This window comes from Rhinolophus ferrumequinum, chromosome 12, assembly GCF_004115265.2.
Source record: "Rhinolophus ferrumequinum isolate MPI-CBG mRhiFer1 chromosome 12, mRhiFer1_v1.p, whole genome shotgun sequence".
Lineage (NCBI taxonomy): Eukaryota > Metazoa > Chordata > Mammalia > Chiroptera > Rhinolophidae > Rhinolophus > Rhinolophus ferrumequinum.
Window position 1 is genome coordinate 401,505 of NC_046295.1, and position 13,857 is coordinate 415,361.

At 44.2% G+C, this 13,857-nt stretch overlaps 1 protein-coding gene across 3 annotated transcripts in view; it reads left to right on the forward strand.

The window, feature by feature from the left end:
- Positions 1-13,857, forward strand: part of CENPP (centromere protein P) — a 237,870-nt gene that overhangs the window by 10,274 nt on the left and 213,739 nt on the right. For all 3 annotated transcript variants that reach the window (XM_033122662.1, XM_033122664.1, XM_033122661.1), the window contains exon 2: positions 12,941-13,122. In XM_033122662.1, the coding sequence (XP_032978553.1) occupies positions 12,941-13,122 (182 nt within the window). The remainder of the gene's footprint in view (positions 1-12,940; positions 13,123-13,857) is intronic.

Genomic DNA, 13,857 nt, shown 5'->3' on the forward strand with positions numbered 1-13,857 from the left:
CATCTATTTATATCTTCCTTCATTCCTTTCTTCAGTGTCTTATAATTTTCTAAATACAGATCTTTTACTTCTTTGGTTAAATTTATTCCTAGGTATTTTATAGTCTTTGGAGCAATTGTAAATGGGATTGTTTTTTAAATATCTCCTTCTGATGTTTTATTATTGGTATATACAAATGCAACTGATTTCTGAATATTAATTTTGTATCCTGCTACTTTACTAAATTCATCTATCAGTTCTAATAGCTTCTTGGTGGAGTCTTTAGGGTTCTCTATATATAGTATCATATCATCTGCATACAATGATAACTTTACTTCCTCCTTACCAATTTGGATGCCTTTTATTTCTTTTTCTTGTCTGATTGCTGTGGCTAGAACTTCCAGCACTATGTTGAATAGAAGTGGAGATAGTGGGCAACCTTGCCTTGTTCCTGATCTTAGGGGGAATGGTTTTAGCTTTTCCCCATTGAGTATGATGTTAGCTGTGGGTTTGTCATATATGGCCTTTATTATGTTGAGATAAGATCCCTCTATTCCCACTTTCTTAAGGGTTTTTATCATAAATGGCTGTTGGATTTTATCAAATGCTTTTTCTGCATCTATTGATATGATCATGTGATTTTTATTTTTCATTTTGTTAATGTGGTGTATCACATTAATTGATTTGCGGATGTTGAACCACCCTTGCATACCAGGGATGAATCCCACTTGATCATGGTGTATGATCTTTTTAAGGTATTGCTGAATTCTGTTCGCTAATATTTTGTTGAGGAGTTTTGCATCTATGTTCATTAGAGATATCGGCCTGTAGTTTTCTTTTTTTGTGGTGTCTTTGTCTGATTTTGGGATCAGGGTGATAGTGGCTTCGTAAAAAGTGTTCGGGAGTCTTCCCTCCTTCTGGATCTTTTGGAAGAGCTTGAGGAGAATAGGTGATAATTCTTTTTTGAACGTTTTGTGAAATTCACCTGTAAAGCCATCTGGTCCAGGGCTTTTGTTTGTTGGGAGATTGTTGATTACTGATTCAATTTCCCTGGTGGTAATCAGTCTATTCAGGTTTTCTGTTTCCTCTTGAGTTAGCCTTGGAAGGTTGTACGCCTCTAGAAAATTGTCCATTTCTTCCAGATTGTCAAATTTGTTGGCATATAGTTGCTCATAGTAACTTCTTAAAACTTTTTGTATTTCTGCGGTGTCCATTGTCACTTCTCCTCTTTCATTTCTGATTTTATTAATTTGGGTCCTCTCTCTCTTTTTTTTAATGAGTCTGGCTAAAGGTTTGTCGATTTTGTTTATCTTCTCTAAGAACCAACTCTTGGATTCATTGATCTTTTGCATTGTTTTTCTGGTTTCTATTTCATTTATTTCTCCTCTGATCTTTATTATCTCCTTCCTTGTGCTCCCTTTGGGCTTATTTTGCTGTTCTTTTTCCAGATCCCTTAAGTGTGAAGATAAACTGTTGATTAGTGATGTTTCTTGTTTCTTTAGGTAGGCCTGCAAAGCTATGAATTTCCCTCTTAGGACTGCTTTCGCCGCATCCCATAGATTTTGGGTCGTCGTGTTTTCATTTTCGTTTGTCTCGAGATATCTTTTGATTTCTTCCTTGATCTCCTGCTTGACCCATTCATTATTTAGTATTAAGTTATTCAGCCTCCATGAATCGGTGTGTCTTCCAGTTTTTTTCCTGTAGTTCATTTCTAATTTCATAGCATTGTGATCAGAGAAGACAATTGGTATGATTTCAGTTTTCTTAAATTTATCAAGACTTGTTTTTTGGCCTAACATATGGTCTATCTTGGAAAATGTTCCATGTGCGCTTGAGAAAAACGTGTATTTTGCAGCATTGGGGTGAAATGTTGTGAAAATATCGATTAAATCCAAGTGGTCCAATGTATCATTTAAGGCTGTTGTTTCCATATTGATTTTCTGTCTGGAAGACCTGTCCCTTGTTGTCAGAGGTGTGTTGAAGTCCCCTACTATGATAGTGTTACTGTTGATCTCTGTCTTTATGTCAGTCAGTACCTGTTTTATATATTTAGGTGCTCCTATGTTGGGTGCATAGATGTTTACTAGGGTTATGTCCTCTTGTCGGATCGATCCCTTTATTATTATATAGTGCCCATCTTTATCTTTTGATATGTTCTTCATTTTAAAGTCTATTTTGTCAGATATAAGTATTGCAACTCCAGCTTTTTTCTCGTTTCCATTTGCATGAAATATCTTACTCCAACCCTTCACTTTCAGCCTGTGTGTGTCTTTTGTTCCGAGGTGAGTCTCTTGTATACAGCATATACAAGGGTCTTGCTTTCTTATCCAGTCAGTCACCCTATGTCTCTTGATTGGAGCATTTAATCCATTTACATTTAAAGTGATTATTGATAGGTACATAGTTATTGCCATTTTTAAATTTGTAGTTAGGTTGTTTTGATCTTTCTTCTATTTACAGAAGTCCTTTTAGTATTTCTTGCAATGCTGACTTGGTGGTAATAAATTCCTTTAGCTTAGTTTTTTCTGGAAAGCTCTTTATCTCTCCATCAACTTTAAATGATAGCCTTGCTGGATAAAGCAATCTAGGTTGTAGGCCTTTGTTTTCCATCACTTTGAGTATCTGCCACTCCCTCCTGGCCTTCAATGTTTCTGTAGAAAGGTAATTTGATAGTCTTATGGGAGTTCCCTTGTATGTAACCCTCTGTCTTTCTCTTGCTGCTTTTAGGATTCTCTCTTTGTCTTTAAGCTTTGCCATTTTAACTATAATGTGTCTTGGTGTGGACCTGTTTGGGTTTTCCTGGTTGGAACTCTCTGCACTTCCTGGGCTTGTATGTTGGTTTCCTTCATCAGGTTGGGGAAGTTTTCGGACATTATTACTTCAAATATGTTCTGGATCCCTTGCTTCCTCTCTTCACCTTCTGGTATTCCTACGATGCGCATGTTGTTGCGCTTGATGTTATCCCAGAGGTCTCTTAAGCCATTCTCATTGTTTTTTATTCTTTTTCCTTTCTGTTGTTCCGTTTGGGTGATCTCTGCTACCTTGTATTCTAAGTCGCTGATTCGCTCTTCTGCTTCATCTAACCTGCTGGTAATTCCTTCAAGTGAGTTCTTAATTTCGGTAATTGTGTTTAATTCTAACTGGTTGTTCGTTATGATTTCTACATCCTTCTTTATGTCTTCTCTAAGCTCCTTAAACATTCTTATCGCCTTTGTTCTGAACTCTGTCTCTGAAAGGTTGGTTACGTCTGCTTTATTTGGTTCCAGTTGTGGAGGTTTCTTCTGTTCTTTTATTTGGGACGTGTATCTTTGTTTCCCCATTCTGGCTGACTCTCTGTGTTTGTTTTGATGTATTAGGTAGATCCCCTAGAGTTCTTAGTTCTTGCTAGGTTATCTTATGTAGTCTGTGTCCTTTATATTTGACTTGCACTACGTCGTTCTTCTCCTCTGCGTGTGCTCCAAAGGTGACTCTTGTGTTGTGTATATTGTCCTGTTCAAGAAGATCTTTAATTGCTTTTTGCTTGTGAGTAGGTGGGGTTAACTCCTGGGCTGACTGGTTTTGAGACTTGGCTCTGCCCACCGCAGGGCGTTCTGCTGCGTGAGGGTTGACCACTTAAATGTGGTTTCGCCTCTATAGGCTCTAGTGCCTACAGAGAATTCCGTCTGGGTGTGTGACTTGTAGGTCAAACCTGGTAGTACTCTGGTTTGGTCTGGAGTTGGCCTCTGGATATGTTGAATCTTGTGCCTCTTAAGCTGGGCCCTGGTAGGGCAGTTTCAGAACAAAGCAAATCATCAAGCACAACAGCAACAACAAAACAAAGAAAAAAATTAAATACATTCACATGTAAAAACACCTGATAACCTCCACTGGACACAGGCAAAGATATCAAAGATATAAAGACAAAGCAAAACAAAACAAAACAAAGCAAAACAAAAAGCAGTGCCAATCTTGGTTTAAGCCCACCAAGTAATGTCCAGGTTGTCCTCTGCTGTACCAAAGAGCCCCTTGCTTATTGCGCAGGCAGAGCCGGTCACCTGGTGCCCAGAGTGACTTTGGGACTGTAGATTTGAATGCGTGGACCTGAGGGGTCTGGATGATAGTTTTTACAAAGTCATTGCAGTTTCTGCCCTTGCCTGCACATATGGACACTGAGAGTAGCCCCACCAGCCCCGTGTCCAGTACTCCTGAGTCTTAGGGCACTTCTTTAGTGTGTGTGTATATGGGGTGGAGGGTGCGGGCGGGAGATTTCTGAGCTGCTGAAAGCCCAGAGCTGCGTCTGCCTTACTGCTGATCCCTGGGAGTGTCTCGGCAGTTGCACTTGCCCTGCCCTAGGCAGGCCAGAAAGGGTGGGGGCTGGGGATGGAGGAGGGTCTTCTATCTCCCAGCCCAGCCAAAATCACACTCTTCCCAGCCTCTTCCCTGGGTCAGGGCTGCCTGTCAGGTTTCCCAGAGCCTGAGCACTAAGGCTCCTCTGTAATCTGACACTACTTCTCAGTTCAGGGGCCAGTTTAAGTCTCTGGAAGGGCGGGGGTAGAATTGGAAGAGCGGGGCGGGGGAGGGGCCCAGGTATGGAGTCTGTGTTCTTTGTTCTCCCTAGGGTCCACTAGCCGCCCTCCTGGCGGGAGAAATCAGCCGTAGGACGCAGGGAAAGAGCCCACCTCCTGGTCTCTGTGCTCTCCGTTCCGCCCTGGGATCCCATGCGTGTTTGGCACTGTGGTTGCCATCGCGGTTTTTGCCGCCGCCGCTGGCCGAGACCCCCACCGCGGGCTGGGATTTCCCCGCCGCCGCCGCTGGCCGAGACCCCACTGCGGGTCCGCGCGTTTTCACTCCGCTCCCTCCCTTCCTTCCTTCCCCTGCTCGCCCAATTAGCGCACCTTCAAGTAATCCTTCCACGAGTCTCTTAGCTGTTCTGTGTGATGAGCAAAGAGTTCTTTGATGGGTTATAGGTCCCGTTTGTAATAAGATCCGGAGGAGAGCTCAGAAAGTGCGCCCCGCTGCCGCCATTCCTATCTGTATCTTAAATTTTGTAGAAAACAAGTTACAAATGAAAGTTACAGTAATAGTAGCTTTAGGCTAATAATTTTTTGAAATGTTAATGTCTTAATCACATAGAAAACAAGAAATGCAGTTATAAACCAAGTATTACAATAATACTAGATTTTATAATCGTTCATGTAGTATCCTTAGTGTAATCTTTCTTTCTCTGTATGTCTTCAAGTTACTGTCTAGTTTTCTTGTATTTTACCTTGCAGGACTCCCTTGAGCACCTTGAGCATTTCTTGCAGAGCATATCTAGTGGTAACAAAGTCCCTCAGCTTTTGTTTATTTGGAAATGTCTTAATTTCTTCTTCACTTTTGAAAGATAGTTTTGCCAGATACAGGGTTGTTGGTTGATGGTTTTTTATTTTAGCATGTTAAGAGTGTAGCAGCCCATGGTCTTCTTTTTTTTAATTGTATTGGGGAATATTGGGGAACAATGTGTTTTTCCAGGACTCATCAATTATTGTCCTTTAATCTAGTTGTGAAGGGCACAGCTCAGCCCCAAGTCCAGTTCCCGTTTTCAGTTTTAGTTGTAGGGTTCACAGCCCACCATCCCATGCAGGAGCTGAACTCCAACGTAGTTGTTGAGAGCTTGCGCTCTAACCAACTGAGCCATGTCGTGCGGGGCAGCCTGCGGGGCCTCTGGTCCCGTTCCCCATATAAGAACGCAGGATATGGCTAGACCAAAAAGGAACACCCACGGAGCCATAGATAGGGGACTCATACCACTACATTCTCTCTGGCAGCGGGCAAGACACACACAGTAGTAGCCACACGATCCGCAGTCCGCCATTCACTTCTCTGCCTGCCAAGCAACCAACCAATCAATGCAGCCCCACAGTTACATCAGTAGCCATTTGGCTAACGGGTTACAGCTGATGGACAACCAATCACAGTTGGTCATTCACTACCCGAGCCAGCACCTCCCCACTCAAGGCCGAGAGCCTGGAAACTGCTCTCTGGGACTCTGTCCCCTCACTCCACCCCTCCAGGGTCTCGCCTCACAATCGAGGCAACAAGCATAGAAAAAAGCATTGGCCAAGTCCACTACATAGTGATATGTTCCCAGGCGGACAGTCAGACGATCCGTCAAATTGTGAATTGAAGGTACTGCTGCGTGCAAAGGTGGCGTCACCTTATTTAACTCCCTGGAGTCCACAGTCATTCGCCAGGTCCCACCTGGCTTCTTGACAGGCCATATTGGGGACTTAAAGGGACTGTGCGTCGGCCTCACAATAAGTGCCTTCTCCAATTCCAATATTGTACGACCAATCTCCTCCTGCCCTCCTGGCAGGCAGTACTGTTGCACTGTAACCACGCGCCAGGGCTGTGGCGACACTTGAAGAGGGTGGTGAGCATGCCCACGTGTCACCGCTTTCACCACCTGGATCTGGAGACGGAACTCTCCTACCGACCTCTGTAAGCTGAGGCCATGTAGCACGTCCACCCCTAGAATATACTCCGGAACGGGGGAGACATAAACCTTGTAGGTACGAGGGGGAAGCCTTCCTATACCCAGTGGTAAGGAAATGGCTTTTACAGTCACAGTCTTTCTCCCGTAGCCATCAATGCAGATTGCTGGTCCGGGGGACAGTTCTGGGTTCCCATAAACGAGACTGCAGTCTGCGCCAGAGTCAACTAGGGCCAAAACCCTCTGCACATTAGAAGGGGACCGATGTATGGACAGTTCCACGTGGGGCCTCCGGTCCCTGCTCATCCCCTCTGACCGGGTACTTTGGCCCCACCCCTAATCAAGCTGAAAGGAGTCGGCCTCAAGCGGCTGCATGAAGTCCTGGAGGGACGCGGGTCGCGCTTTCCCAGACTTCTCCTTTAGGCTTCTCTGGAATTGCTGTTCCGGACGCAACTGTTTCCAAAGTTCCAACAAGAGTGCATTGGGTTGTCGGTCTGTTTTCTCCCGATCGACCCCTGCTGCCACGCGATCACGCCACATCTGTGCGCGTGTTACTCTCTGAGGCCTGCGACCTCGCCCCTTTACTTTTGATTTGGGCTTCCAGGTCTCAACTGCATGGACCTCCTGTCTTAACCTCCTTTGCCTCCGGCTTTCAACATCCCCTAGGGTGGCCATGGGAGTTGTAACTTCATGGATCCGTCGCCCCACATAGGGCGTAAGAATGGTGACCAAGGATCCAAAAGCACTCGCAGGTGCAGTATCCAAAACCAGATCTCTTATGCTGGCTGTAAAAAGCTTGTTATCTGGCTCCCGCATATTAGGGTTGAAAATAGCATGTCTCATACCCATTTCTCGGATGATTTGAGTAAGTTCCGTATATGACTGCCATTGACTCACAGTGTCTGGCAGCCTGTCCCCATACTGTGCGTACTGCAGCAGTGAGCCACTCCATTAGAGAATGGTTGCCCTGGTCGTGGGCCAGCCTATGTCATGGGCCAGCAGGGATGGATGCACTGTCACAAAGGCTAGCTTTTCCATCTCGCCTGGGGAGCAGAGAATGTTGTCTGCTCCCTCATCCCATAAACGTAGTAGCCAAGTTGAGACTGGCTCTCCAGGGCTCTGTCTGTACCGCCTCCCGAGCTCCTGCAACTCAGTGGGAGTCTAAGGGGTGTAGGTTGTGAACTCAGTCACAGCTGGGTTGCCAGCAGCAACGCCCCCGAGGCCCAAAGGTTGCTCCCGTTTTACCCTTTGCTTCAAGCTTGGCGGGGCTTGGAGGTTGGGAGCTCCATTGTCTCCACTCGCTTCCTCTGCCTCTGCCTCAGAGTCTCCACTGTGGGGCTCATCCTCTAACAGGCAGACCCGAGCTTCCAGCGCCTCCAACCGGGACACCTGGTCCAGAACCTGGGCTATTTCATTAGGCGCATTTTCTGTGTTGAGACTCAAGGTCGTGAGGAACATCCAGCCCACGCGGCCAGCTGTAGCCTTCTCCTCCTCCGGCAACCGCTCAGCCAGAGCCTGCAGGGCCCTCTCCACGCTGGCCGGAGAGCCCTCCGTGTGCTCCCACCCCTCCTCGGGGGGATCCAACCTCTGAGAACAGTGGCTACGGGCTACCACACACTGTGTGGGGGCCACGTGTCGTCCTGCCCACAGTCAGACACCACCATCCCTACTCGGCCGGAGTCTTGCTCGCCAGGCCAGGCGTCCGACTGGGTGGAGGCCTCAGTGCATGATGTCCGCAACCCTCGCAGCCCAAGGCAGCAGCACATTACTAAAAGGAAGGTGACGCCTTTTGTGTCCAGGAGGGAGGTGTACCATCTGGAGGCTCGAGTCTCCCAGGCAGACCGCGCCTCCCATTCCCGGCACAACTCCTCTCAGGCCTTCTGAAACTGCACTTTTACACGCACACACTGCTCCACCATGCTTCGGTAGGTTTTGGCCGGCATTATACCCTGCTTGCTGCTCCATTTGTCGTGTGGGGAGTCATGTGGGAGACTTTGCTCGCTGTGCCATGTGTCATGCGGGGAGTCCCAATTCCAACCACATGGTCCTGGAGCAGCTTGCAGAGCTTAGGGAAGCCAGGGTGAAACAAAAGGACTCAGTCCTCCAAAATACTGAGTATCTACTCCAGGTGCTGCTTCTGATTACAGAGGTGCAGTCAAAGAGAAAGGCAGTGTGGGGAAAGAACCAGGAGTGCAGTTTCTAGGCTCTCACTCTCACGTGGAAAGGTACTCACTCAGGTAGTAAATGGCCATCAACTGTGACTGGATGGCCATCAGCTGTGGCTAGTTGGCCGTCAGCTGTAACCAGTGAGCCATTGGCCACTAATATAGCTGCTGTGGCTACACTAGCAGAAAATGGGGGCTAGCAAGAAGATAGTGGGTGAGCTAGCAAGAGCGGACTGCAGCTAGCAAATGAAGTTGGTTGGCAGAGAAGCGGACGGTGGGTTGCGGATCATGTGGCTCCTGCTTCCTGTGTCTCCAACCCAGCCACCAGCGAGACTATAGTGGTATGACTCCCCTATCTATGGCTCCGTGGGTGTTCCTTTTTGGCCTCGCCATGTCCTGCGTTCTTATGTGGGGAGTGGGACCAGAGACCCCACCTGACACCCTGCATGATGTGCAGTCATTATTGCTGCACCTCCCACAGTGTTGCAAGCACCTCCCCTCCAGCTGAAGTGACTTCTAGATTTGAAAAGCCATAACTCTTTTTCCTTCATCGTTTTTGGTTTTATACCCTTCCAGGAACCAGATAGTAAAGACTAGGACATTCAAAACAACTGAGTATATGGAAAAAAATAAGAAAGTGAGTGTGCATGCCCAAGGAAGGGTCAAGAAAGAAACTTAAGAAGTCATAAGAAGACAGGATAGCTATGTGAGGGAGCTGCTACTGTGCTAAGAGCCAGAGTTGACCACAATTTATGTCCAAGCCTTCCCTTGCAAGTTGCAAGCCTTCAGCAGATTCCAGAGTTCCAAAAAGTTATATCATACAGATTCTGCCAGTGCAATTGTTATCTAGGTGGGGAGATGGATTCCTGGTGCTTTGTATTCCATCGTCCCAGAATGCTAGCTCATTGACTTTAAAATTCAAGTCTCATGTAGATTGGTTTTAAAAGAGACAAGTTGCTTGTGAACCTCTCCTTTTGACCAAAAAAAATTTATGCCAGTAAGACAAATTTATAAATAATAATACACAAAACCAATAAAATTCATAAGCCCAAATCATTCAAACTAACGTCATTAATTGAAAGTGACCAATGATATTTTGCTTAAAGTAAATTACTGCTATGAATGAGAATATGCAGGTTGTCTTTTATGGGGTAAAATATGCATAACATAAAATTTACCATTTGAACCCTTTTAAGTGTGGAGTTCAGTGGCATTAAGTACTTTCACATTGTCATACACCATCACCACTATCCTTCTCTAGAACTTTTTCAGTGCCCCAAAGTAAAACTCTGTACCCATTAAACAATAACTCCCCATTCTCCCCTTTCTCTGCCACAGGGATTTTTGTTTTGTTTCTGTTTTTTGTTTTTTTTGAGTTCTGCATGTCTGTCCTTTATTGTGATGACTTAGTTCTCTTATCACTTTTCTCTTTTGGAAATACCTTGACGTTTCATTCATAGTTAGTGATGATATTATTTGCTATTCACTGGGCAGGAACTCATTATTTATATATGAAGATTCCATCTCTTCTTTTTTCATTAACTTTCTATATTTAAAGAAACTTTATCAATCGTGATGGCAAATACAAAAGAGCATATGGTAGTCTCAGAATGCATGAGGTGTGATCAAACAATATGGTTAATGTTTAAATAAAAAATTATTACAGTAGAGGACACATTGCCATTAATCCCCCTCAAAATACTCCCCCTCACTTCCAACACACTTATCCCATTGTTCTTGCCACTTTCTGAAACAGTTCTAGGAGTCCAGTTTCATGAGTCTTTAGTTGCGCTGTCACGGCCGCCTCAATGTCCTGAATCATTTTGACTTTGGGGAAGAGCCAAATGTCTCACAGTGCCAGATCCAGTGAATAAGGTGAATGGGGACACACCATAATGTTTTTATTGGACAGAAATTGCCGAACCAGAAGCGATGTGTGACATGGAGCGCTGTCTTGGTAGAGGGTGATTTACGGCACACTTTAAAACACACCTTCTCTCAACTGTAGCTCACAACAGACTGACTGCACCAAACAAGTTGAAACTTGTCACACACTGTTACTAAGGTTCGACGTGCCACATTCCATATTGAAAATCCCTGCCTTTCTGTTGGATGGCGCTCGGCAGCAGCATTCACTGTATTGTGTTTATAATGAATCACACTGTATTCTGATTATAATGAAAGGCTCCATGTTACATATTGCTTCTGGTACAGCAATTTCTGCCAAATAAAAACATTACGGTGTGTCCTGATCCACCTTATTCACCGGCTCTGGCACTGAGTGAATTCTAGCTCTTCCCCAAAGTCAAAACAACCATGAAAGGTATACGTTTTGGATCGATTCAGGACAACAAGGCAGCCACGACAGCACAACTAAAGACACTCACGAAAGAGGACTTCCAGAACTGCTTCAGAAAGTGGCAAGAACGATGGGATAAGTGTGTTCGAAGTGAGGGGGAGTGTTTTGAGAGGGATTAATGGCACTGTGTATTTTACTGTAATAAATTTTTTAAAATTTAAACATTCACCGTAGCTTTTTTTTTTTTTTTTTTTTTTTTTAGATTTTTTTTGGAGGGGAAAGGGTACAGGACTTTATTGGGGAACAGTGTATATACTTCTAGGACTTTTTTCTAAGTCAAGTTGTTGTCCTTTCAATCTTAGTTGTGGAGGGTGCCGTTCAGCTTCAAGTTGTTGTCCTTTCAGTCTTAGTTGTGGAGGGCGCAGCTCAGCTCCAGGTCCAGTTGCCATTGCTAGTTGCAGGGGGCGCAGCCCACCATCCCTTGTGGGAGTCAAACCGGCAACCTTGTGGTTGAGAGGATGCGCTCCAACCACCTGGACCATCCGGGGGACCATCCGGGAGCTCAGCGGCAGCTCAGCTCAAGGTGCCGTGTTTAATCTTAGTTGCAGGGGGCAGAGCCCACCATCCCTTGTGGGACTTGAGGAATTGAACTGGCACCCTTGTGGTTGAGAGCCCACTGGCCCATGTGGGAATCGAACCAGCAGCCTTCAGAGTTAGGAGCATGGAGCTCCAACCGCCTGAGCCACTGGGCCGGGCACACCGTAGCTTTTAATAATACCTCATACTTACATTAATATTTCAAATTAGCATTAAAACAAATTTTAAAAATTACTACCAATTTTGTATAAGTTTTAGACTTTCCCTGTGAAGAATACAGTTAGGTTATTCCTTAGAGACATAGTATAAGGTCATAAGAGCATAGACTAATGCGATTTAGGAATAGAAAAGGAAGAGTAAGTGTGAGGGAGCAGGAAGTACGGCAGTAGATCCACTTATGAAGAGACTAATGGAGCCAAGGCTGACTCGGAAGATACGGAGACTGAGGTATAATGGGACAAATTTTACCATTAATAAAAGTAGGGTAATTTGGAGGAAAAGCTAATTTGAGGAAAAAACATTTGGTGTTTTTGGCTAAATCTACTTTCAGGAAGAAGAGATATTTGGTTGGAGGTGTGCTGCAGGAGTTACTAGCATGGAGGAGCTGACATTAGAAATTGAGTATTTCTCTGAAATGAAAGAACACATAGTTAGGATAGCAGAGGCTATGGGTGTTAGGGTGTATAGGTATAGAATGTTAGGGTTTTCTCCTAAGGTTGGAGGCAAGAAGGGGGACAGTGGAGGGCCAAAGACGTCAGATGAGAATTGAGATAATCATGCCCCAGCATCCAAGGAAGGCATGTTTTAAGATGGCTGAAGTCAGCAGTGTAGGATATTGCAGAGAGTATGAGGGCAATAAAGAGTGACAACAGTAAAATGCCACTCAATGTGATTATTAGCTGAAATTTCACTCTTTTTCAAGGAAAGTACAGTTACATGTTCTCAATGAAGAATATCTGATTGCAGTGTTGTTTTGGGAGATTTTACTATTTCTTATTCCTTTGGAATTTTTGCTCCCTGTATTGTCAGGTTTACTGAGAATCTCTTAATATAAAGTGCTCTGTGATACTTGTTTTGGAAGTTAAAGCTAACTAATTCATTGTGTTTTTAATTTTATGACATCTTTTAAAATAATTTGAGATGTCGTGGGATATCAGACATTTAGGTTGGAACATTTTAAACATTCCTTTCTAATGAACATTTTAATTCTGCAAAGTACTCCTGTTATAATTTATTTTACAGTTGTTTCCAATACGTAGAAATATGGTAGTATAATTTGGTTAGGTTTGTTTTATGTTGCGATTAAAGGTTGCACTGTCACCATGTTGATTTTGAATTGGTTTTAATAGGAAGAGAGTAAGAAGGACAAAGTGGGAATGGTTTGAAGAAATTAGTAGATATTAGATATTTTCTTCATTGGAGTAATTATTTCCAATATTTGCTTTTTAGAAAATCATTTCCAGAAATATACCAATCAGATTCTGAAGGATGGGAGTCTTCAAAAGACCTGAGAAGTAATCTTGGACATTTAGAATCAGAACTTCTATTTCTAAGTACGCTTACTGGCATCAGTATAAGAAATTACTCCAAGAAGACAGAGACCCTAACAAGCCCTGAGATGGCAGAAAAGAGTAAGTGTTCATTTCAATCTACAAGTGGTGGTGAAGCTTACCTTGTTAAGCATAGGAAATTGGTTTGGATATGGTTGAATAAAATTGTAGAAGGTAACTATTTGAATGTGTGGTTTTGTAGGTTTGAAGCTTGTTTTGTAGGGTGTCTTTTGAACATCACACTTTGTATAATACTCTTTTAAAAGGTGCCTGAGGTGTATATTAAAGAAGACACAGTCTCCCATTAAGTAACGTAATAGTCACAGAACAGAGATAAGTATTGTATGAACAACAGTACCATTAATTTTGTAATTCTCAGGAGAGTTGTCCCCCATTGACTTGAGAGCTGCCCCATGTACAGTGCTGTCCTAATGAATATGGCCTGGGGCCAAGATAAATGTCTCAGCAGCTGGACCATTTTCTGGAGGAGGGTTTCTGGTCTCGATAACTAAGTTTTATTGCCAAGGATCTGTGATGCACTAACAGGAAAGGGGAAGCTAATTCAGCTGTACAGTCGCATGTCAGGAACTATGTTTGGACTAAGGTAGCACTTCCTAAAGAAGGAAGTGCTTTTGGAAATGCTTCCTGACTTCCACCAAAATAACCCTCATAACGGGAAGAGGGAAAGTGACCCTCACAGGGTCTTGGGCAGCTCACCTCAGTGGAAGTTTGAATGGCATACAGAAATGAGTGATGGCATTCAGATATTTCAGGTACTTGAAAGGAAGAGATGGGATACAGAGAGGATGGAGAGTG